Here is a 26,396-nt window from a genome sequence, read left to right as displayed (position 1 = left end):
TAACATAATGACTTCTGTAACAGATTGTGAAACGTAAAAATAAAAACTGACACCTTATTTACTCCCCTAGTTTTTCTGTAAACATAAATTGTATGATGTATACATTTTGCCAACATTACTGTTTGTACTGAGGTTGGAGTCTCTACCATACAGAAAATAATTGTATGAATGATATTTTCAGTGCACTGGGCTGTGTATTATAGGCCCATTTATAAGAAATCAGTGAAATATTGAATTTATTTTTGTTCAAAATTTCAGTTAACTTTTTACTCAAATTACCAGTTTATTGATTTTCCCAAATTTAGCTGGACGAAACTGATCTGTGATAGTCTTCAACCTAATAGTGTAAAGAATGGCTGAATATTTTTCTGAGATGTTAATCAGAACCCTTTGAGTCACTAGAATAACAGTGGGTGCTACAGACAGTTCTCACAACTGGGAATAATGGAATCATACAGATTGGTGCTAAGTAAGGCAACGCTCTGTTGGCAGGTCTGTTAGAAGAAAAAATGTGAATCATGCTTTTAAATTTGCTATCATGGCTTATTTTAATCATAATTAGCTAAGCAGTTTAAAATCCTGATAAAACAAACTATAAACATGAAAGCGAATTATCTTAAAAACCTGACATTTCTAAAATTTTCTAGTGGGGATCCCTATTCCCAATTTTTGCAAGGTTGGTAAGTGTTTCTTATATATCTGAAGCACGTTGTATATGTTCTGAATCTTAATGCTGAGAAGCATATTAAGCAAGATTCTTATACAGAACTCATGATAAAAAGTATCCAGTCTCACAGGTGGCCACAGGATCTGATGCTTTTGCCAAAATGGAAAAGCTGTGTCATGCTGTAAGATTCGCCCCTGTTGTATGTACTGTACATGTGAAGTCACAGCACATTTACAAAAGTGGTGGAGCTTGTGGCCCCTCCCCCTCAGGCATCTCCTTCGGCACCTGCAAACGAGACTAGCCAATGGAGGTGAGGGGATATGAGCCATCATGGAAACCGAGGGAGAGAAGGCTTGTTTGCTGCTCACTTAACTGATTTTCCCAGGACAGGTCTTTGAATATAATTTTCATTTTTAAAAAGTAAAACCAACCAAAACAATGTAAGGTGAGAGGGCCATTTTATATACAAACTGATATGTTACCACAGAAAGGGCTACACAAAGCAATACAATTCTGTTTAAACAAATTAAGTAGAATATTTCAACTGGCATTTTTGGTGCTTCTATGCCCTTCCAATGTTTATTAAAATTGGGTCTGCTTATTTCAGAGCACAATCATATAAAGTTTTAGATCTTCAGTACTAACAAAGCACCATCTTTCAAATGATTAATTAGCTTGCATCCATGCACTTAGAAAAGACCTACTTTGTTGCATTGGCCATAAGTTAAGTTAACATGTGTATCTTAAGTTTTACCCTAAAATTTAAATCAAGCTGTATTTAAGATTCCCACTGACTTAATATTTTAGTTTGTCCTAAGATACAGCACTGCTTTATAAATGTTTGGACATCACTTCGCTCCTCATTATTTATGAACAGCTTCCACTGTCTTAATACTCCATTTGTGATGGCTTATTCACACATGCAAGTAATGAACTTCAAGTCAAATCATTGTGTAATAAGTAACTCAGTTGTAACTTCAGGCTTTTTGAAACCATGTCTTTTGCAACTTCCTGACTTTGATAATCTAAAAATACCATCCAGACAACTTGTGTTCCGCTGCCATATGACACATCAAATATGGGCACTTTATAAACAGGGATGCCTGCTATATAATATGTCTAAAAACAGTAGTTTAGAAATCATGTCTACCAACAGGACGTGTGAAATAATTGGTCAAGTACCTGTCTCAGCCACTGAGACATTTACAGACTATCACAGGACTATAGTTGCCATACATTCCAAATCACACATACTGGCAGTTACAGTATTATGGTCAATGGGTACAAATATAATAGCAATTGAGTTGACATAGTCACAAAAATATTAAAAAGTGCTTCTTGCTCCACATATGGAATGCAAATACGTACATATAAGACACTGAAAGCCTCTTGAAGGTTTTGTCAGACATTGCTTTCCAACTCTCTTTCATTCTCCCAAGAATCTCTCTCTTCCATGTGGTCACACTCAAGGCTGATTTCGCTGGTGTCCATGCTACAGTTAGATCCACTGTCTGACTGGTCCATTTGTTCAGACTTGGATTCTTGCTGGAATATGCTGTTCCTACTTGATGCTATGACAGATCCATCCAAACCAAGGACTTCACTCTCACCTGAGGCACACAAAACCAGTTCTTTGGCTTGCCGGATAGAGTTGAGCCACAGCTGTTTATTGAAGGTATCATTCGCTTGCAATGAGTGGGACTGGCTTTGCGATCCATTTTTGAAGCTGATTCTAAAGAAGTTTTTAACTGGAAGAAAGGAACCTAATCAGTATTTGGAATGCTTTCTGGAAGATGACTTAAATGCTGGGCTAATTTTCAGAACTTTTGGTGTTTGGTTTGTCATTTTCCACAAAATGCTAAGGCCCTAAAACAATGGCACATCTTGTAATTAATGCTTTGAGAACTGGGATAGTCTAGATGCCAGCCTACACGAAGGATGTGTCAAAATAGCTTCTTAACAAAACAGTAAAATGGATAGAACTTTAAACAAGAAAATGGAGTTCTGAAATAATCTGATTCTTACTTCTCTCATTGTTGCTGAACGCACCACGTATGGATCCACCCAATCGCACCTCTCCGTCTTGCAAGTCTTCCAGCATAAGATCCTTCACAGGGATGGGCTGTCGATACATTTGGTAGCAGAGCTGTTCATTATGCAGAATTGCCCTAGTAATTACCAGCACTTCTTGGAAGAGAAAAACATGAAGTTTCTGAGGAGAAAAGAAAAAGAAAAATTGAGTTTCCTTTTCTAGAATTCTAGAATTCATGCATCCATGCATGGTTGGACAATTGCAAAATAACATATTATTATACAGTATGCCAATTTTTATATTATTGATATATTTTGTAAATATTAAAAGGGTCAAATGGCAGAAATATTTCAGGAATTGGATTTTCCCTAAATTTGCATAACTTTTTTACAGTTAGGTAGCACTATACTTTCCAAAGTTCTGAGCCTTTATCACATTGCAAGCTGAACTGTGCCTTGAAACTACAACTTCAAAGTATCAGAATGACAGAAAACAAACATGTAGCTATTCAAAAATATCAGGATGCACATGAAAAATACATTATTTTCTGGAGGGGTTATAATTATATTCTGACCATGCCTGTGCAAAAAGGATTCCTTCTAAAGATATGCAAAGCAAATTCAAAGATTTAGAGTTTAAAACTGGTTATTCCAACCTAACCAGAAGTGTTGTAATGCTGTTCTGATCATTCCAGAAGTGCTTCCAGCTGTTGGAATGCTTTTGGAATGGTTGGAACAGCATCAGGACACTTCAAGTGATTGGAACAGCTGTTTCAGAATTGAAAAAGAGTATGTCACATTCAAAATGTTTTTTATTCAGAATATGTTACATAACACTACTTGTTTCCCAATATATCTGAGAACATTTCCTTTTAAATATAACTCATAAATACAATCTGCCATTTAACAGCGTAAGAAGGTAAATGTCAGCCATTAATAAAAATAAGCAAGGTATCTATTCCTAAACCAAATTTATTTATTTATTTATTATTTATTTATTAATCAAATTTATCACTACCCATCTCCCAAAAGGGACTCTGGACAGTGTACAATAAAACATGAATAAAAATATAAAACTGTAAAACATCATAATACAAAGATAAAGAAGAAATAAGTTGTATAGTTTGAACACAATTACAGAAAGTCATGCACTAGCAATTCTAATCTACAGATGTGAAACTTGCATCCTCAAGGCAGTAAGATGGATCTGAATGCTCATTTAAGAACATACTGGGTGGGGGGAACCCTAAGGAAATATGATGGATGTGTGTGTGTGTCTGTATTAAGCAATTTTATTAAAAGCAGAGAAGAAATATTTTATCTATCTATCTATCTATCTATCTATCTATCTATCTATCTATCTATCTATCTATCTATCTATCTATCTATCTAATTTATCCCTGCCCATTTTCTAACAGTGACTTGCTCCTCTGCTGTTCTAAAGTCTGCTAAGGCATACTAACCAACTGCAACCTGAAAATGGAAGAGTGGTTAATTTGAGCAATAAACTGTTGAAGTGAAAACCAGAATTCTATGGAAAGAGAATCAAATAAAAGGTTTTTTTTAAGTTTGAAAAACTAATCCCTTACCGCTCCCCTGTTGTTTTTTAGTTCACCATGACAACACACAACACGTGACTGATCTATCAGGGAGTCCCTTTGGGTGTCGTCAAGATATATCAGTCTCTCTTTGTAATACTGGCATTCAGATTCTCCTGTCTTTTTATTGATTTCTGCTACTATGCCTTGAACAATGTTCATCTGGAAAAAATAAAGAGATTATTTAATTTTCCAAGCCAGGTTCACAAACAGCTGCTAAAACAAGATCTACTGAAAGTTAAGTTTTCAATATTCTTCTAGCGCAGCATTTCTCAACATCGGCAGCTTTAAGATTTAAGACTTCAATTCCCAGAGTTCCCCAGCTTCCCTGCTAGGGATTGAGAACTGTTGTAGAGATTACTGACAGCGGTTCAACTGAATGTGCAGGAATGACATATGCAGGAACTTCTTGGTTATGTTTTGTGAGCAGGAATATTATTTTATTTATTTATTTATTTATTTATTTATTTATATTTCAAATTTATTTCACCGCCCATCTCTCCTGAAAAGGGGACTCTGGGCGGTTATGCCATACCTTAATCAATATAAAATTCAACATATGAATACACCTAGTCCTCGTTTAGTGACCAAGTTCCATTCCAGCAACCAGCAAAATGGTTGCTAAGCAAACATCTGACATACAGAGATTGAGAGACACTGTGAAGATCACTGGTTGCTGCCGTCTCATTCAGATAAAGTTCTCTCATATAGCTACTCCAGCATTACTCTCACTGTGGTGTGCGTTGTTGTCAGGTGCAAGAATTTGGTCATCAATGAACAAATTGGTCAGGAAATGAATTTTTATTACTGTTTATTACCATCATATTTGCAAATGGCCGCTAAACAAGGCAGTTGCTAAATGAGGAGTGGCTGTATAGTGCTTTTATTCAATCCGGTAGGCTAAATTAGGAAGCCTATACCATCAGAATCCCTTTATGCTTACGTATAAATAGCAGGACTTCATACTTTGATTTTCTAGCTAAAAACTCCAGTACTACAGGTGCCTGACCCCAAACGTGCATTGCAACTTGCTAAGCCATAGTAAATAGGGATGTTTTTGTAAACAAACCTAAGTGATAAAAACTAGTGCTGCACACGTCTTGTAAAAACAGTTTCATCAGACTTTCCCAACAGGCCCAAGCTTCTTTAAGCCAGCAAGGGAACGGAACTCCAAACTTTGTGGGAGCTCTGAGCACTCGGTGCCTTTGCTATTGGAACGTGGCTAATACATACTATTCTTGAACTGTTAACCCATGGTCAGCCTTTGAATGCTTAGGCAACAGCAGATATTCCCAGGGGATTAAAGAAAAGGTTTGGCATAAGTAGCTTTGGCCTGCTTCCCTTGTTTCTTACAGCTACATCCTAAGAATTATTTCAGTGTGACCTGCAGCAGGAAATGAATGGACAGGAGGAGGAGATGACCCAAGAGGGACATGTTTCAGCTGCTGCATCTGAACAAATGGCTGCATAGAAAGAATAGCGGTGTCCCTTAAGAACACAACAAGGGCTCTGCTAGACAAGGAGAAAGGCCTCTCTTGTTCAGCATTTCGGTGTTCCACAGTAGCCCAGCAGCTGCATTCACAAGGTTCACAAGCAGGACCTGAGGGTGAAGCCTGACTTACAGCAAGGCTGTATGACCTTGCACACACAAACCTATTTTCATACATTTGTTAACACACCTAATTACTCTGGTTAATGGACAAGTTACCCCTGCCTTGTGCAATTGTGACATACAAATCCAGAAATGAGCTGAGAAAGAAGCAGGACTATGAAGAGGAGGAATATCTGAAGCTGTGATATTGAGCCATATAGAGGTAGAGCTAGAGAGAGCTACAGAGGGCTAGACACACACACACAGGAAGACATGGCTCATGTGTTATCAGATTCTTGGTTGTTTCTTCTTCAACAGCTCAGCACAACATATGGAAACCAATAGTCTGACCAACCAGTTTGGGCCCTGGAGGTCACCTGACCTGCTTTGCCAAAGGAAAGAGACTACTTGATTCACTTCAGTAAGGAGGGGTCTTGGGGTTGGATACAAGCCATACAGGAGCTGCCTGGCCTGGAAGACTACTTAGCCAATGCTGCAAGAGAGAGCTTCCCTCAGCATCTTTCTTCTGTAGTGTGAGCTTTGAGGGAGAAGCTGGACAGGGGCCTAAGGCACAACGGAACAAACACTCTGTTAGAAGTAAACCACTCCTTGGAACTTTTCCACAGCCCTCTACCACTACTGCTTTTCTACTTCTACACTGCTAATATTCTTACATTAACTGTAAGTAATTTTGCAAGTCAAGCACTGACAGAATGTAAATCTATTCCAAACAGGTGTCTTGAGGTGGATAATTCAACATTTTAAAAAATGGCTCTACTTGCTATATTGTTGCTAAACACATACAGCTTCTTCAAGGTGCTGTTGATCTGGATGATCATTTGGTGTGTGCCTCAGAATCTCTCTGAGTAGCAATGGATACTTCACCAGACGGCTTCGTGGGATATCAAGGAAGTTCCATAAATCTAATTTGCGGCTGAAAGGTGATTCTAGGCAACGCTGTAGGAAGTCCTGCACTCTGTGATCCTGCTTCTTATGGTCCAGCAAAGCTTTAGCAGCTACTTGATTGCTGCAATAGCTATCATAAGAATTCAAGAACGGCAGCTAAGGAAGAAAAGAAAATTGAAAATAATATGTGGCAAGAATTTTTACGTGCTCATGTTGAAACATATTTGTTGCTTTCAAGAACATGCTCCTTACATGGCTTGTTTTCAGCATTTTAAATCTGCTATTCTAGGGTTCTAGTCATACAATACTGTAAGTTCTAGAACTTTTATTTTCCCACCTATAGTTTAATGTCTTTGAAAATAGATATTGCAGCCTTGTATCCAACAAGAAGTTAAAAAAGCAAATTTGAATAGGTGCAATATAGTTTTGCTACTACAACAATGCAATCTTCTGAAGCAGGTTGATATACATCACCTTAGAATAGTGTTTCTCAACCTTGGCAGCTTGAAGATGTATGGACTTCAGCTCCCAGAATTCCCCAGGCAGAATGGCTGGCTGGGGAATTCTGGGAATTGAAGTCCATACATCTTCAAGCTGTCAAGGTTGAGAAACACTGCCTTAGAATGTTATATTTTTACAGTCAGCAACACTATGCAGGGATTATCTGTCATAAGCACTGCTCATCAGCACATGCAAAGCTTACAAAACAGACATTTTTTATTGACTATATGAAACTGTGAAGGCAAACCAGTTCTCTTTTATGCCTTTGGCTATGTGAAGTTTGTTCTTTATTCTTAATTTTCTATAGTGTTAGAAAGGTGTCTAAAGTGTTAAAGATCTTTTTCTTTAAAAATTAATCTAATACCTTTTCCAAATATATTAATTTTAACTTAAATACTGACAAATCCTGCTACTATTCACCTTTCTATGAACATGTTTCTAGTGTCAGTTAACATCAGGACTTAAAAACTAAGAACAAGAAAACATACTCATACAGTATGAGCATTTTACATACCCAGCTCACAAGAATGTGACCAACTGATTCTGTAGATCCATCAGGCTTCCTGATTTCTTTCAGTCTCCTAAGAAGATCTGATGAAAATACAAGAATAATAAATGTTATGGGAATGAATGGAAGACTTGGTTTATGAAGCATTCACTGATCATGTTCACAACATGGGAAGCCAGGCTTAGCAGAGGACATGCCAACTATATTTTCCTGCACAGGGCGCATGGCTTTTGAACTTTTGTGTGAACCAGACGTGATGGATTTTCTATTTTTTTTAGCCCAAAAAATAAAACAACAGGTAGCATATCCCCCACTTCAGAAATGACCCTTTCAAAATAAGGTTAAGCCTTTCTTCTAGTACTGCTGCTTTATTTGGAACCAGAGTCCCCTCCCCTCATAGCAGCCTTAAAAAAAAGAAAAAATAAATTTCAGGAAGTCCCAAAAGTAGCTCAAGAGAGGGAGAGACACAGATAAATAAATATACCATAATTTCACAAATCTTAATAAGCTAAAACACACAGCTATGTAAAATATACTCAAGAAATCTCTGGTATCCACTTCAATACTTTTTTTTGATGGGGGACAATTTGGTTTTACTAGGAACATTCAATTCCATAATGAAGCCTTAACAGATTAACAGATTCCAACCAATTCTAAGATATATTCCTCCTCCATAAACATAAACCTACACAGGTATTATAGAAAAACTTAAATACTGGACATTGCTGCACATTTCAGCTTATAGATTTTGCACTCCAGTATAAAATTGTATACAACTGTTCCTCAAATATACTGAATGCAAGGAATTATACCTTCATGAAGAGGAATTAAAGAATCTAGTGTTCCAAAAATTTGGTTTAATTCTTGTTCAGACATTATGGAGAGCTTAAGCATTGGATCATGGTAAGCCTGTGCAAAGACAGAAAAGCCATACAATAAACACACATTTAAACTCTATATTAGTGATCATATTTATATTCTAAGTTTCTCTTCATTAGAATTCTTGTTTATGCATTGGTCACAGAAACAGTATTGCCCAGTTTAATCTAAGGATAAAATATGTAAGGAAATAGTACCTTCTTTGCTAACTTTAAGTCTTCTATCAAGTCTTCTTCTCCTTGTGAAAGTTCAAATATAGCCTGTAATTTTTTTTGGAAAAAAGATTGATGAAGAAACCGAGGCTTTAAAAAATAAATAAATAAATAAATGTGCTATTTCAATATTCTTAAATAACAATTTGAAATATGGCTAAAGAACCATTCAATTTTTTGTTTTCCATTGCAAGAACAAAAAAGAGATTACAAAACCAATAGATTAAGTAGTTATTCTATTTTTATGGATATGTTATATTCCAATATAACATATACATAGGTATTTATAATATACATAATACATCTTTTTTGTTGACAATGATTAGCTATATGATTAATTATATAGTCCACTTTGCTACTTCAGAAAAAGTTGTAATGCAGTGGATGCCAGTATGTTTCTCTGACTTTGGGTTAGCATGCTTCTATACTATTTTTATATCAGTATTTCAGAATGAGTTTCATATCTTCACACACATAAACACATTTTGAGGACATTTCAAGTTATGACCACCAGTAGACTGGATTCATCATAGTTCATTCTGTCCCTTTCCCCTATAGGTTGTTTAAAATATTGTTATATCTATTTTTTTTTAAGTACATTGCCAACTACTGAGGTCTTTCAGTGAATAAAAAATATCATCATCATCATCTTAAGTGTTTACAGATAACCTGCTGTTGCTCTTGCTTTAGTAATTGGTCTGAGGCACTCAATTTAACAGAATAAGAGTCAATAAAGGCAAGGAGACCCTATATGGAGCTGGCATCAGAATTCAGCATTACTGAGCAGTTGCGGAGCACCACAACTGGCCAGAGAACCAATGGCTGCTAGAGAAACTAAAAAATGTGGGTGTCTTTTGCTCAGATTCTGTCACTGTGATTGCTAATAAGTAATCAGGGGAATGTGCACAGATCACTGCATATGAAGCCAAAAAATACAGATCTTTTTCTCCATTTTCATTCTGACTTTAGACCAAAAGAGCAGAGGGGAAATGAGAAGACCTTGCTTGCTTTTGTCTTTTATCTTGTATATGTTTCTACTTCCTGCCATGATCATTGGTTTTACTATCAGTTTCAGGACAATTGATGCATGCAAAGTATTTTGTTCCCTCAAAATAAATTGGTGTACACTTTATCTTCTTGCCCTTGTTTAAAAAGTCCATCCTTCTAGCTTCAAAATAATTTAATGGGGGAGGGGATTGTTCAAATCAAATCAATGACATTCTCATTTCTTTTCCCACTTTACTCATGACTTGACTCAAAAGACTTTTATGGTTAACATTCTTGGAGTGCATGATAGCCTTGAATGGGTCCTTGTGGCAAAGCAAATGGACCCATTTTATTTCCAGATGAGACCCAGTCTATTGTGTAAAAAACAAGAAAAGCTGCTACCGTAGGCATGAATGTTTGGAATATCAAATAAAATGTCTTGCTTCTGATTAAACAGGCACTAGATCATTCTGAATGAACAGCTCAAAGGCTAATCAATGTACAACACCAAGAAACTGAAATGAAAAAAATAATTAATACTGCATGCCTGATAGGCAAGGAATATTTTAATGCAAGAAGATAAAGGGTTCCAATAATATTCTTTTGAGCCAGCTCTGTGTTAACAATAACTAAATATTATTTCTTGCTTCATTAAGCTGCAGCTCTTTGTTAGCATACTGTATCTGGGCTGCAAAAATCTGGTGTTAAGAGTTTTCTCTATCTTTTTGTTTCCATGCACTGGGTCATCTGGATTTTTGCAGTCCACATCTGGTATGTCTTCACTTTATAGAAGATTCACACATTCATGTGCCTTATGATATGGCATTCATTACATTAGTCTCTAATAAAACTTCTGGATTGATTATCTGATAATTTTTTAATAAATTGTAAGTCGTTATGTTGTCTCCACCAATTCTTGACAGTATAATCCTAAGTATAGCCCTTCAATTGTAAAAGAGTTTGACACTTTGATCTTGTTCTCATGACACAATTAAGGGGACCATGGAGAGAGAGTAAGCATGTCACATGCATTCCAAAACTGAATTAATGAAAGGTAATAGACCCAGAGAACTAGTAAGGTTAGATTCAGCTACAAACAGACCCAGTTTTTTCTGTTGTTAAGCTAATTCCTTTACTCAGCTTCTGTTATGCAAACTACTTATCAGAAGTTTAACTGTTCCTTCAAATGTCTAAAGAGGCTTTGTGAAAATGGGGCTTCCCTAGGTACTAACTCTGTGGTTATTTTGGTTTTCATTCCACCCTTGTTCAGTCTCATAGGAGGTTCCCAAGTGAAGAAAGAGGGAATTTATATGTGGAGAGTGCCTTTGCAGTGTAGGGCCAGGTACACATTCACTTTTACCTCCTAACCCCATTTCAGAAAAAACAGCCCCAAAGACAATATAAATAAGCAAACCTCTTGGCGCTTAATTTCTTTGGATGTGAGCATCTGATTGACACAGACATCAAAAGTCTCACTCCAGAGTTTACTGTCTCGTCGCTTGGTGCTAGCAGAGGGTACATTTCTCATCCAGGGACGTGATGCAAGTAGATCAGATCTACTGTCACTACGAAAACTGATAGAACGCTACGAAAAAGAAAACTATAATTACTACTTTTGATTTGAAGTACTGGTCCTGAATAGAAGCAAAATGAAACTAATTTTGGACCAGCCTAGCTCACAGGTGTTGTGGCAATATCCCTGGGTGGGAAATCATATACTGCTTTGGTCTTTTTTGGAGGAAAATGATTATAAATATTCCAACAATTTTCTTTTGAAAACTTACCCATAACTGAACTTTGTTGAATTCAAAAACAGTCAAGGAAGAAAACTGATGAATTTGAAATATATAATTTGGGTTGAGGAAACCCCACAATTTACTGTAAATAAAGTTGTACATGGGAAATTACCACTGTAAGCATAATGCATGTATACATTTTAATCACCAGAACCAAAAGGAAAGGGCTCGGAAAATCTTAATGTTCAAATGTGAGTCTCTGTAATTACAGTAAATATGGCATTTTATATTCATTGATCACGCATTTGCATATGTGCATTTTAAAAAACTATTATACATAAACCATACTGCATCTTTTATGTACTTAGGCAGAGCTTAAAATACATTTTGCAAAAAAGAATTATAGAATGGGTCCACTATCATCAAGCAGTACACCTTTATCCCTGTTAATTCACCAAATGACACTAGAGTGACATGCAGTAGGAGGGATCCAGCTGACATCTACTCAGCACAAATTGAATTCCAGACAAGTAGCGCTGCGGGTTAAACCGCTGAGCTGTCGATCGGAAGGTCGGCGGTTTGAAACCGCGCGGCAGGGTGAGCTCCCGTTGCTCGTCCCAGCTCCTGCACACCAAGCAGTTCGAAAACATGCAAATGTGAGTAGATTAATTGGTACCGCTTCGGCGGGAAGGTAACGGCGTTCCGTGAGTCATGCTGGCCACATGACCCGGAAGTGTCCTATGGACAACGCCGGCTCCAAGGCTTTGAAACGGAGATGAGCACCGCCCCCTAGAGTCGGACTCGACTGGACTTTACGTCAAGGGAAACCTTTACCTTTTATACAGTATATAAACTGCCCAGAGTCCCCCGATGGGAGGAGATGGGCAGGGACAAATTGGATAAATAAAATAAAATAAAATAAAATAAATATAGATGCCATCAAGATGTGTTAGAGCAGCCAGCACCAGAATTCTGGGAGTTGCAGTTCCAGTATCACTTGAAGAGTACTAGAGCTTATTCTAAGTTAAAATTTTTGGAAGCTGGTGAGGAAAAAAGATTATGGTAAACCTAGTACCTAAAAGACAGGTGCACGGTAGTGGTGCCAAGCATAACTTCCTTGGAAGACATCCCATTGCAGCAATATAGTTAATATAATCTCTTTAGTGGATGTAATGCTCACTGCTAACAGCTATTATTTAGAAAACATCATTGGATGATGGCCTCTTTATGGAGAAAGATTTCCTTAGGAAGGGACACTCTTTCAAGTAGTTCAGTTTCAAGCCATTTAAGGTTTTCAAATTAAGCAGTAGCACTTTGAATTTGGCTTAGAACCAAACTTACAGCTGATGAAGTTCTTTTAAGTTTGCTGAAATATAATTCAAGGAAGTAGTGGCATCCAAAAATCTGATTGTTCCAGTCTTCTCAGATTGAAGTTTCTGGATTATAATATCAGGGGTCTTAATATGATTCATGGGTTATTGCGGTATTAGCAAAGCAAGGTAAACTCCCTGTTACAAAGGCAGTTATTTGGATTTTGAAGTCCAAGTGTTGGATTCAGGAGCACCTCCAAGCTTCATGCCTGCCCTCTTTTTTTGGGTGGGGGGAGAATCCACTCAGAAACTATCCAATAGCCCTCTCTAAATTAAAGAAAAATTGGAGAATTATGTACCTACAGGACTGAAATATTCATCCTTCCTGTGCTTTGAACATTGCAATTAGGAACTTTTGTCAATTGATCAGCATATCATTGATACTAGTTGCAAGGTAAAAATATATATTTGTACCAAAAGAAATGTAACAATCTCAAAGCTGCCAAAATTTACACCATTTATCAACAAAATATTGAAAATACAAAAACAAGCAAAAAAAGCAGACTTCAGGCCGACAAAGCAAAATGCTGAATATTACATAGATGTTCTGATTATCTTCCTTGGTTGTGGATCATATCAGTATACTACCCTTTGTTGTTTATTTGGTTAGTCGCTTCCGACTCTTCGTGACTTCATGGACCAGCCCACGCCAGAGCTTCCTGTCGGTCGTCAACACCCCCAGCTCCCCCAGGGATGGGTCCGTCACCTCTAGAATATCATCCATCCACCTTGCCCTTGGTCGGCCCCTCTTCCTTTTGCCCTCCACTCTCCCTAGCATCAGCATCTTCTCCAGGGTCTCCTGTCTTCTCATTACGTGGCCAAAGTATTTCAGTTTTGCCTTTAATATCATTCTCTCAAGTGAGCAGTCTGGCTTTATTTCCTGGAGGATGGACTGGTTTGATCTTCTTGCAGTCCAAGGTACTCTCAGAATTTTCCTCCAACACCACAGTTCCAAAGCATCGATCTTCCTTCTCTCAGCCTTCCTTATGGTCCAGCTCTCGCAGCCATATGTTACTACGGGGAACACCATTGCTTTAACTATGCGGGCCTTTGTTGTCAGTGTGATGTCTCTGCTCTTAACTATTATCGAGATTTGTCATTGCTCTTCTCCCAAGGATTAAGTGTCTTCTGATTTCCTGACTGCAGTCAGCATCTGCAGTAATCCTCGCACCTAGAAATACAAAGTCTTTCACTGCTTCTACATTTTCTCCCTCTATTTGCCAGTTATCAATCAAGCTGGCTGCCATAATCTTGGTTTTGTTGAGGTTTAGCTGCAAGCCAGCTTTTGCACTTTCTTCTTTCACCTTCATCATAAGGCTCCTCAGTTCCTCTTCGCTTTCAGCCATCAAAGTGGTATCATCTGCATATCTGAGATGGTTAATGTTTCTTCCAGCGATTTTAACTCCAGCCTTGGATTCCTCAAGCCCAGCATGTTGCATGATGTGTTCTGCGTACAAGTTGAATAGGTAGGGTGAGAGTATACAGCCCTGCCGTACTCCTTTCCCAATCTTAAACCAGTCCGTTGTTCCGTGGTCTGTTCTTACTGTTGCTACTTGGTTGTTATACAGATTCCTCAGGAGGCAGACAAGATGACTTGGTATCCCCATACCACGAAGAACGTGCCACAATTTGTTATGGTCCACACAGTCAAAGGCTTTAGAATAGTCAATAAAACAGAAATAGATGTTTTTCTGAAACTCCCTGGCTTTTTCCATTATCCAGCGGATATTGGCAATTTGGTCCCTAGTTCCTCTGCCTTTTCTAAACCCAGCTTATACATCTGGCAATTCTCGCTCCATGAATTGTTGAAGTCTATCTTGCAGGAACTTGAGCATTACTTTACTGGCATGTGAAATGAGTGCCACTGTTCGATAGTTTGAACATTCTTTAGTGTTTCCCTTTTTTTGGTATGGGGATATAAGTTGATTTTTTCCAATCTGATGGCCATTCTTGTGTTTTCCAAATTTGCTGGCATATAGCATGCATTACCTTGACAGCATCATCTTGCAAGATTTTGAACAGTTCAGCTGGGATGCCGTCGTCTCCTGTTGCCTTGTTATTAGCAATGCTTCTTAAGGCCCACTCAACCTCACTCTTCAGGATGTCTGGCTCTAGCTCACTGACCACACTGTCAAAGCTATCCCCGATATTGTTATCCTTCCTATACAGGTCTTTCATATATTGTTGCCACCTTTTCTTGATCTCTTCTTCTTCTGTTAGGTCCTTGCCATCTTTGTTTTTGATCATACCCATTTTTGCCTGGAATTTACCTCCGATGTTTCTAATTTTCTGGAAGAGGTCTCTTGTCCTTCCTATTCTATTGTCTTCTTTCACTTCCACGCATTGCTTGTTTAAAAATAATTCCTTATCTCTTCTGGCTAACCTCTGGAATTTTGTATTTAATTGGGCATATCTCCCCCTATCGCTGTTGCCTTTTGCTTTCCTTCTTTCTTGGGCTACTTCTAGTGTCTCAGCAGACAGCCACTTTGCCTTCTTGGTTTTCTCTTTCTTTGGGATGTATTTTGTTGCCGCCTCCTGAACAATGTTGCGAACTTCTGTCCATAGTTCTTCCGGGACCCTATCTACTAAGTCCAGTCCCTTAAATCGATTCTTCACCTCCACTGCATATTCCTTAGGGATATTAGTGAGCTCATATCTAGCTGATCTGTGGGTCTTCCCTAATCTCTTTAGTCTGATCCTAAATTGTGCAAGAAGAAGTTCATGATCTGAACTACAGTCAGCTCCAGGTCTTGTTTTTACTGACTGTATAGATGTCCGCCACCTTTGGCTGCAAAGGATGCAGTCAATCTGATTTCGGTGTCGTCCATCTGGGGAAGTCCATGTATAAAGCCGTCTCTTAGGTTGTTGGAAGAGAGTGTTTGTTATGCAGAGTGAGTTGTCTTGGCAAAATTCTATCAGCCTATGTTTTGCTTCGTTTTGTTCACCCAGGCCATGCTTACCTGTAATTCCAGGTGTCATTTGACTGCCCACTTTAGCATTCCAGTCTCCCGTGATGAAAATAACATCTCTTTTAGGCGTGTTGTCCAGTAGGTGCTGCAGATCCTCATAGAACTGATCTACTTCAGCTTCTTCAGCATCTGTGGTTGGGGCGTATATTTGGATCACTGTGATGTTAGATGGCTTGCCCTGAATTCGAACTGAGATCATTCTATCGTTTTTTGGATTGTATCCGAGCACTGCTTTAGCCACGTTACTATTAATTATGAAGGCTACTCCATTTCTTCTGTGGTCCTCTTGTCCACAGTAGTAGATCTGGTGGTCATTTGATGTGAAGTGGCCCATTCCAGTCCATTTCAGTTCACTGACGCCCAGAATGTCTATCTTTAATCTTGACATCTCACCAATAACCACATCCAATTTGCCCTGGCTCATAGATCTTGCATTCCAGGTTCCAATGGTCTGTTGATCCTTAGAGTATCGGATTCGCCGTTCATCACCAGCACCATCGGCCGCTAGCCGTCCTTTCGGCTTTGAGCTAGCTGCATCATCATGTCTGGGGCTAGTTGAACTCATCCTCTGTTCCTCCCCAGTAGCATTTTGACCATCTTCTGACCTGGGGGTCTCATCTTCCGATGGTATACCAACATATCTCTGGTTGTACTGATCCATTGAGTTTTTATGGCAAGAATACTGGGGTGGGTTGCCATTACCTTCCCCAGGGATCGCATTTAGTCTGACCTCTCTGTCATGACCTTCCCATCTTGGGTGGCCCTTCACGGTTTAGCTCATGGCATCATTGAGGTGCTCAAGCTCCATCACCACGACAAAGTAACGATCCTTTGCTGAAGACTATACTACCCTACGTAAATCTAATTCTTGTAGACATCAGAGATTAATTTAGTGGATATATGGCAACAATGAAATCAATTGTAACAAGAATTCTTTTTTCAGTCTCACTTCACAGTTCTTGACTAGGTTTCACTGATACCACAATCTTTAGAGGAAAGGAATTATAAATGTAATATACTGTATGTATTATAGCTAATGTCAGTGCTCCCCAGCAACATTATCAATTACCCCAAGAAAGAGTCATCCAATTTTTTATAGATGGTACTGAAATACTCTTTATTAAAGGATTCATATTTTATAAAACAAATGCAACAAGAGTTTGAACAATTCTGTTTAAACAGACATTCTGTACATTTATTGGTTACTTAGGATGCCTTTAAGGCATCTATATGTGGTAGTATTACTGTTTATGGCTTAATAGAAAAAGAAAAAAATCAAGAAGTTAAATGGGAAAATACTGGGGCAGGGGGCATTAAGGAACTTTTGAGCACACATGAAACATACATGCAAAGTGTTCTATAATGTTTTCATGAATGCTAAACAAGAACTTAATTATCTTTATGCACTTGAAACAGAATATTCACTGAATCATATAAAGCAAAGATACTGGGAGTGAAGTGAAAGACCTGATAAGTTACTAGCCTCTTTCCAGAAATAAGTGCAGCAGTGAAATATTAAGGATACTTAGGGCAAAATACATAAGGACTCAAAAGTTTTGGTTTTTATTTTTACTCCTGATTGTATAATGCAGACTCAAACAGAAGAAAGGAGTAAAGGAACTAAAGGAAGAAAATTAATAAATTATATTAAAAACTCTTCTTAAAATTATGTATGATGAAGCTGCCTGCTGTATTTAGTTTTATTTCTGTAATAGATAACATTAAATCTATAAAAACAGGAAAAGCTCCTGGTCTGCAGCATTCTAAGAAGCTTCACAGTCTCCAATGGCAAAAAAAGGGGAGCACTGTATCAGTCCCCAAAGTGGAGTGCAGAACTCAATGGAGAAACGGTGATTAACAATGGTGAGAACCTAGGAATCTATAATGACGTCCATTAAGCTGATAGCTGATGGATCAGCCCACCAGGATAGGAAGGGTTTGGCCAAGTCAAAGCCAATGTTTTTTATTGTTTCCCTGATATTTAGGAGCCTACCAAAAATATTTCATGGAGGAGAAAGAGGGATGACACATTGAAGTAAATAGCTACTTGCCTGACTGTGGAGGAGAGTACATAGCCAATCTATTAGTGTGGCTCTTTTGCTACCAACGTTGGCTGTGCCAAGAAGGCTGCTATGGAAGTTTCATCATGGCCATATCCTTTGCAATGATCTTATAACTCCATCAGAGTACTAAAAAGTCCATATCAGCTTCAGTTGTTCTTCCAACTATACTGGGGAAAATCAATTATCTGTCCTCTGTCCTTGAAACCCAAGCACAGACTAAAATGTCCTTCTCAAAACATTTCATATTTTGACCAAATTTTATTCTGGATGTTCATAAAATCACAGAGTTGAAAGGGGCCATTTATGCCATCAAGTCCCCCTTACTCAGTGCAGGAATCCATATTATTAACAAACTATGTTCAAAAAGTAGTAATATTACTAGGAAAGCTTTTCCTTTGAACTATATTGTTTGAGGACATCTGTCATACTTGAACTGTTTCTTTCAATACTTGAGCTGTTTCTTTCAACTTAAGAAATTACTTCTAATATTTGGTTTCAGAGTGCTATTTAATATATATAATTAAAGTTCTGAATAGGAAGGTAAAAACAGTGGATTATAAGGGGTACAGATACAAAACATTAGACTGGTACTTGATGGACTGGAAGCCTGGATAGAAAGCTTAATCCTAAACCTGGTGGGCAAATAGGAGCCATCATTCTTATGGTTTTTACTGTTTTATTGCTTTTCTTTTCCTAACCCAACATCTTGATTCTGCTGCCAGACTCTTTAGACCCAAGTGGAGAAATCACATAGATGGTAGGCATGACACCAGCTTGGTGTGCAAGATATTTAAATTCTCCTGAAAAGAAGAAAGTCAGTCTTTTCAGATGCATTGTGTGGGAGGAGAACTTAAAAGAAATAAACAGGTGCTGGAGAAAGGGACAAAGGACAGGCATGGGTACATGACTGTTATAATGGTAGCCTTTTGACCAATGATTCCTAGACCTAAATGTGCCATTGATTTTTGTCTGGCAAGAAATATTTTCCCCAACAAAAATTAATCTTAGGTGGGATTCTGCTTGTTGTATTCCTTTATACTAAGTATTAAGGGCTTAGTCTTCTTTGTGTGAATTGTTTTGCTGAGTTGCACTTTTTTTCTGCTTATGACAGTGAAGGGATATGTGCAGAATCTTGATTTGTGTCACTGGGTAGGTATATCACAGTGGACCCAATTCCTTTTTTATTTATTTTGTTTCGAAAAATGTATGGCTTGTTCATCGTGGTAAGAACCATGATAAAATAAATATTTTAAAATAAATAGTATAACAACACTGTGAGGAGCAAACAAGTTTTTTTTCCAGTGGTACAATCAGAAAAGGAAACTGAAACTTCAACCATTATTATACCTACAGTTGACTGATATCAAATATTGATACCATAAGCAAGACAATGCTCCTGGAAGAATGAATGAATGAATGAATGAATGAATGAATGAATGAATAAATGAATAAATAAATAAATAAATAACATACCCACAGTCATACTGGGATCAGACTTTAATGCCCCTTGAGGAAATAATTTTAGTTAATGAAAGTACTGCAGCACTGTAAAAAGAGATGTGTGGAGCACATTAATAAAACTTAACACCATCTAATTCACTTTTCGCTGTGAGCAACAAGAATTAATAAATTCTTTTTCCGTCTGGGTAATATTTTTATTAACGGAAGAGCAAGGTTGCTTCAAGCCAAAAGATTTCTCATGTTACTCATACATTGCTCTTTGACTGGAAGCCACACGAGGACCTGCAATTTATTTTTATCATCTGTGTCACCTTTTTTGGTATATGTTCCATTATGTTTTGTCCACATCAATTAATACAAAATAAAGAAATAGGACTGTCTATTTTAGAAAATTATTTTTATTGAAGCAACAGTAACCATTTGTGGTTTTTCAGTGTCAAAATAGCTACATTTTGGTGCTTTCTCCCATCTCCATTCTCATTTTTAAGCTGGAAATGGTGCTGGTCTTCTTTGTATGCCTGCTACAGGCTAAACACTCACGTAGATCTTCGGACTAGAAGTCCTAATTGTTTTTGGATGGTAAGACATCTAGAATTTGGAGAACATGTTAAAGGTACTCTTAGCAGATAGCTATCATGGTACTTGTGTTCACTCACAAGTGGATTCACCTCTAATCAAAGCATGTCCTAAGAATGTCTGAATTATACTGTATGTTGATCCCAGAAGCATTTTTTAAAAAATAAAAATTATGTTTAAGCCTGGTGATTTTCTTTGCAGTATACTACCTTACCTCTAATTTTATTTCTTTATTTAAAGAACCTAAATCAAATAAAATAGTGAGGTATGGATCTTGTAGGTTCCAGATAAGATATCTGTAGACGCAGTATCACATTAGGGATCCAGATTCTAGATTCAATACTCTGCAGCATGTTACAGAGTTTAAAAGGCTGAACCTGGAGCAGCCTGCATCTTCAAAAGTCAATAACAATGTCATGAGTACTGATGGCAAGCAGGAGGGGGCCTCTATCCAGGGGGGAAAACGCATGTGTAGTACTGAGGAGTTGAGCAGCCATTCAAAGAGACACAGATCAGACCCGCCTTAACTTTCGGGGTTTATCGTCTGTTTTTTTCCCACGCTTCTTCAGTTTGTTAGGATTCTGTCTTATGTAGCAGTAATACACACTAGAGACCTACTCCTCGTCTCAGCGTGATTTCTGACTGTTAGGACAAACAACATCTATTAACTCACTCTAGAGTCATTATTTGGGTGAGACAATTTCCAAGTCAGATTATAGACTGAACTGCTTCTGAAAACACTGCTACTTTCAATTATGGAGAAATTTAGAGTGGAAAGAGAGATGAATATGAATTGCTTCATGTTTATATTTTCTAGTTATTTGGTAATCTAAAGGTCAGTTTTCTCTCCTCATAAAGTTGATAAATAAAAACAGCTGCTAAGTAGTTATATAATCAGTATAGATCTGCTATTGTGTATAGTTTAACCTCCAAATTATGAAAGCAGTTGATACATCAATATTCATTTTCATGCAGTCTGTACAAGAACAGGTAGATGAATGGATCTCAGGTTCATTAAAACCATAGTATTTTACACTGTACTTGCATTTTTAAATACGTATTTGAAAACTGAGCAGAGTGCAGCAATTGAAAAATCTATTCATGGAGCATGAACACAAATATTAAAATTGTCTATTTCAGCAGTAGCAGAATTATTAAAATAATTGTATCTGTACATTACAGTTTGTAATTTCAACTATTAAGAGTTCCTAAAAAAGTTACATTTTAAGGGGGAAAAATCTCCAATTGAATATTTTACATTCTTACTGATGAGAAATTAAAATGCAATATAACTTTTTTTAGCAGTAAGTTATATTCTCATCTTTGTCAGAAAAAACAGGAAAGGTTTTACAGAAAGCACAGTAGGATCACTAGCAACCCTCTGAACATATATTGTTATGCAACAGAACTCTTTCATTTGCCTTCCCAAAAGTAAAAACCATCATTCATATTGTTTTAGATCTTGGAAGCATTTTTCATGTGTTGAATATGGACAATTGCTCTACACATAAGACAAGAAAGAATTCATAAGCACAGCTGCATTCATTACACCAGATCCCACTTAACAGTTTTTAAGAGACTCTTTACCTGGAGAGTCTGACCAAATCGCTTCAAGGGAGTCGTTCGGACAGGAGGAATTAAACTTGCTAGTGATGTCACTCTAGAAAGAGGCTTGACCCGCTTGTTACTGGGCTCCTGTAAATTTTAGACAAATTAATTACATATAAGCATCATTATACAGGGGATTCTTAATACAAGAAGGGAGCCACAACAAAATGTAACCTACCCACTCACCCCCAACTCCCAGGGCTCCAACCAGACAAGGAGACCTTCCTTTTAGGTAATGCTAGTCTGAAAGGGTCAGATTTGGGTAAGGTCGTTAAACGTAAATCTGACTGCACCTTTGATACTATCACATTCACATTTACTCTAACACTGTGTTGGGGACAGGTAAGGTTAGGGACTCAGAATATCCCTCCATTGGGACCCTAATACCTACATAAGCTCATGAAACAATGGGAAGACAAGAGGACTGAGCAGATTCATATGACACTTATTTCTGATGGCCATTTTTCTTTCATGGCTCCTGAAGTCTCCTAAAATAGCGCGAACCATGTTATGCTCATGGTTTGTGTGCGTGTATTATTCTTCTCCATCTCAGTGAGTGCCTCTTGGATGCAGTTAAAACATTGTGTGCTACATTCTCAAGTGGGCTTATTTACTATTGCCTTATGACATTCTCCCCTCTCAACACACATACTAACACCCTCAACATTTTATGATTAAGCTGCTCTCAAGAGTTCCTCAGGGTTAAGCTATCCCTCATCAGTTCATTCTGAGGTTTCTTTCTTTTTCTCTTTTAATTTATAAACTAATATCCTTTTGCATTTAGGGTAATTTTTTTTAAGCCTCTACTTTTCAGTTTGAGGTATGATAGATATCAGGTATGATAATTCCCTTCCTCAAGCTGGCTTCTTGAATCACTGGTCATGATACCGGGGATGAAGGGAGCTGTAGCCCAACAGACATGGGGGCTCAGTACACCCAGCTCTGGCAAACATGAAATGATCGAAGAAAATATTTGTAGCTCAGGGTTGAACTGTGGAGTCCCTGGTGCTCTCTGAGACTTGTTGTTCTCTTGCAGATGTTTCATTGCCAGACTAGGCAATATCTTCAGTGCAAAAAACTGAAAACTGAAAAACTTGCACTGAAGGTGTTGCCTAGCCTGGCAATGAAACGTCTGCAAGAAAACAAGGCTCAGGGACTACCACACGAACACGAAATGTCTGCAGTACAAGAGAGTATACTGTATGGAGGGCACAAAAACCCAAAATGAGTGAGATGTTTCCTTTGAAATGGGGCTTACTATTAAGTTAGTGTATACAGAATTACATTTTGTTAAACAACCCCATTCCGAAAATTCAGTTCCCAAAACAATTTCTTATCTCCTTTAATAATGTAAAAGATTCAGCAGCTATGCATGTTGTGATGAGCTTGTTCCTGAAGGGCATAAATACAGTGTAAAAACAGAAATATTTAGCCTCAAATATTTCTCCCTGCTGATACTCAAACCATTATATATTTCTGCATTCAATAACTAAAATCTTTTGAAAGAGACAAAAGTTAGAGCATTAAAATGACAACATTTTAATTTGCACATTTAACATTTTTATTGAAGTGTACACTGTTCAACACCCAATCTATATCTAAATGCACTGAAAAATATAAATACATTGATTATATTTAAACACTTAATAATCATCTAGCATTAAGTAAGACACATAAATATCTTGCACTATTTAAATCTGTGTCTGTCAAGATTTTCTGAAGAAATATTAAGCTATTTCTGCATGCCAGAAAAATATAAACAAAATTGACAGAACTGGTAAATAATTTTTAAAGTTTATGATTACCCTTGCCTTCCTAATATCCATCCGATACTGAAGGGATCTTGGGCAGCACATGTAAAAGGCAAAATCTGAGAGAAAAAAATCAAATGTTCCAGGTGATGTGAAAAAAAATTACAAAAACAAAACAAAAACAAAACAACACCCCAGGACTTCTAGGATATATTAATTTATTAACTCATCAAAAATCATATTTTAAAGAGCATCTTAAGCACATTCACCTCTCTTTTTCAGCCATAATTATGAAGTTTACTTAAGCACCTTGTAACTCCAGGTTTGTAGGAAAAAAATCCCAGGGAAAATAAGCCAGACCTTACTATAATCTTCCACATGTTAGTAAATTCATGGTGGCAATTCTTCTTGTGAAATACAAGAAACAAACAAAAACCAGAGCAGTGGCAGCTTCTTTAATACTGGTCAGAAATACTATTTCCATCAGCACAGAGATGGGCAGCAGAATCAAATGCAAAGCTATGAATTTATTTCTCTACAGATAAAGCTGAAGTCCATCAATATCCCCTAAAACCAGGCACTAAAATGTAAAAAAGCCTCCCATATATCAAGACCCTATTCCGTTGTGGATGCTCTGAAAACAACAAAAGCCAGCTTGCCCTCATCTTTAGCCAAGGTGGATTCAATTTCCTTTGTCTTCAGCAGCGGTGACTTAGCTCAGTCTTTTGGAAGGTACATTTATTTTTGCGCCACTGCAGCACCACCAGAATACTGAACACAGGAGGGAAGTCTTTGAGCGTTCACTATCGTTCTCCTCTAAATGGCCCTTCAAGCCACCAGCTGCTTCTTGTTTAGCATACCAACGCTGCTGTGCCACTGTTCTCCAGGGGCAGAGAAAGGCTTCTCATCAATCACATTGCACTGCAGTCCCAGGCACCTAAGTCCCAAATGCATGGGGCATTGCTATGCTGTGATCCCCTCTTCAGAATATAATAACCAATGTTCAAACTACACTGGGTTACAGCTTGGTTCCAAAATTCAGATTCAGGTATTATCAAAAACTTGTTATCCCTACACTGCAATTCCAGGAAGTAAAACATGGAGCTTCAGGATGTTTTAGCAATTCCTTCTCGTTAATTATTTGATTTGTCTCCATGAACAATGACCTTCACAAAAATAAACCACTCTCACTCTGGATAATAAGAGGAAAACTCATCAGATGCTGAAGATGCTGAAGATGCTGATTCCTTCCAACCTCTGATGTGTAGATGAAGTGTCTTTTAGACATTTATCAAACCCTTGAAAACCGTATGTTCAGAAACAGCTCCCTTGCAGTTAAGAAGCAAGAAGGTTAAATCAATTTTCTGTTGAGACCCAAAGTCCTTTCAAGGCATCCTGTCAGGGGCTGCAGGCTGACAGTGGATGTGGCCACACTTCCTCTTTCTCAGACATCGCCTTCTCTTTCCCTCTTTGCTTAGCTGGCTGCCAGTGGAGAGATAGATCACTGATTACTTGCTAAGGGCCACATGCTTCCTACCCTTCGTTTAAACTATCCAACCACACGAGCAAGGTCTAATTGCTTTGGTCTTTTCTGCAGAATTGACACTCCCTGTCCTCATACAAACTTAATTTTCTGGGATATAGCCATATAATTTGCCCTTGCTATTTAATTATCCTCCCCATAAGCATTCATATATCAGCATTTCATTCCTAGCTGGAATAATCTCTAAAGGGCACTCAAAACGAAGGACAAAATGAGTTCAGAAGTGGTATATATTTACATTTTTGTTATGTTTTTCTAAGCTTAACAAATGCCTGACTACAGAAAATACTGCAGAGCCAATCTACTAGTGAAGTCAGTTTGCTACCAGGGTTTGCTGAGATAAGACAGTTGCTGCAGAAGTAGCATCCTGCTAGGTCCTTTGAAATGATGCAGGACTTTGTATTTATATCTATATAATTTGGCCCTCTTTGTTTGTTAGCTATCTTCCCAGCTGTTCAATAACTATTCATAAATCAGCATCTCACACACCCCTGGAATAATCTCTAAAGGACAACTTGTAACATTTCATCTCATTCTTTTGGGACATTCTTCAAGCTTGCCTAGATCTTTTAAATCTTCTCTTTCTCTTCTAAAGTGTTAACCACTCCTCCTAGTTTTATGCTATCTGCAAATGTAATAATCTTACCCTAAACCCTTCGATTCAGATCAGCAATAAAAATGTTGAACAACAGAAGGCCCAGGATACAGCCTTGTAACACGTCATTTGATACTATTTACCAGGCTAATCTGGAACTACTTGTGTGTCATGCACTCAATAATGAATCCATTTAACAGTTGCATCCTAGCCCATATTTTTACCATTTTATTAATAGGGATACCATAAGAGACTTCGACAAATGTTTTGCTGAGATCAAGGTATACTACATCCACTCCTAATCTATTAAACTGATACATCCATCAAGAAAGTAGATAAGATTAGTTTGGCATGACATGTTTGTGACAAACCCATGCTGGCTCTTGTTGATTTTGCATTTCTGTCTAAATGCTTACAAGTACCTGCTTCAGGACTTTGCTCAGTATAGATGTCAAACCCTCAGTCTGTAATTTTCTAGGTCCTCCATTGTCTAGTTTTGAAGATTTGGATGTTTGCTTTCCTCTGTTTTTCTAGGCCTTGCCAGTTGTTCAGTGGGTCTCACAAATTTCACTTAGTGACTTTGAGATCACCTCTGATTTTACCTTCAGTAGCCTCAGATGTAATTCATCGGGCCCTGGAGAGTTGAATTTGCTTAAAATTAATGAACTGTCATATTACCCTCTCTTTGCCTATCTTGAGCTGCAACTTTCTCTTTCTACTGTTGGCACAAAATGGTGTAAGAGTGGGTCTAAGACTGAAAGGTTTGAGCAACCATTTACACAAACACACACACACACACGCACACACAGAGCTGCAAATTTCCCACTTATCAGTGAAGAGAACT

The 26,396-nt window shown here is 37.7% G+C and overlaps 1 protein-coding gene across 2 annotated transcripts in view; it reads right to left on the bottom strand.

Annotated features, from left to right (window-relative positions):
• ARHGEF3 (Rho guanine nucleotide exchange factor 3) overlaps nucleotides 1–26,396 on the bottom strand; it is a 63,521-nt gene continuing 37,125 nt past the window's right edge. For both annotated transcript variants that reach the window (XM_063291764.1, XM_063291765.1), the window contains exons 2-10: nucleotides 21,643–21,750; nucleotides 11,295–11,465; nucleotides 8,879–8,941; nucleotides 8,615–8,711; nucleotides 7,809–7,885; nucleotides 6,692–6,949; nucleotides 4,288–4,458; nucleotides 2,693–2,879; nucleotides 1–2,415 (exon numbers count right to left, since the gene is read on the bottom strand). In XM_063291764.1, coding sequence (XP_063147834.1) covers nucleotides 2,069–2,415; nucleotides 2,693–2,879; nucleotides 4,288–4,458; nucleotides 6,692–6,949; nucleotides 7,809–7,885; nucleotides 8,615–8,711; nucleotides 8,879–8,941; nucleotides 11,295–11,408 — 1,314 coding nt within the window. In that variant the 5' untranslated portion in view covers nucleotides 11,409–11,465; nucleotides 21,643–21,750 and the 3' untranslated portion in view covers nucleotides 1–2,068. The remainder of the gene's footprint in view (nucleotides 2,416–2,692; nucleotides 2,880–4,287; nucleotides 4,459–6,691; nucleotides 6,950–7,808; nucleotides 7,886–8,614; nucleotides 8,712–8,878; nucleotides 8,942–11,294; nucleotides 11,466–21,642; nucleotides 21,751–26,396) is intronic.

Source organism: Candoia aspera, chromosome 2 (assembly GCF_035149785.1).
Source record: "Candoia aspera isolate rCanAsp1 chromosome 2, rCanAsp1.hap2, whole genome shotgun sequence".
NCBI classification, from domain to species: Eukaryota; Metazoa; Chordata; class Lepidosauria; order Squamata; family Boidae; genus Candoia; species Candoia aspera.
Note: the sequence above shows the minus strand (reverse complement) of the source record. Positions and strands in the feature narration are given on the sequence as shown.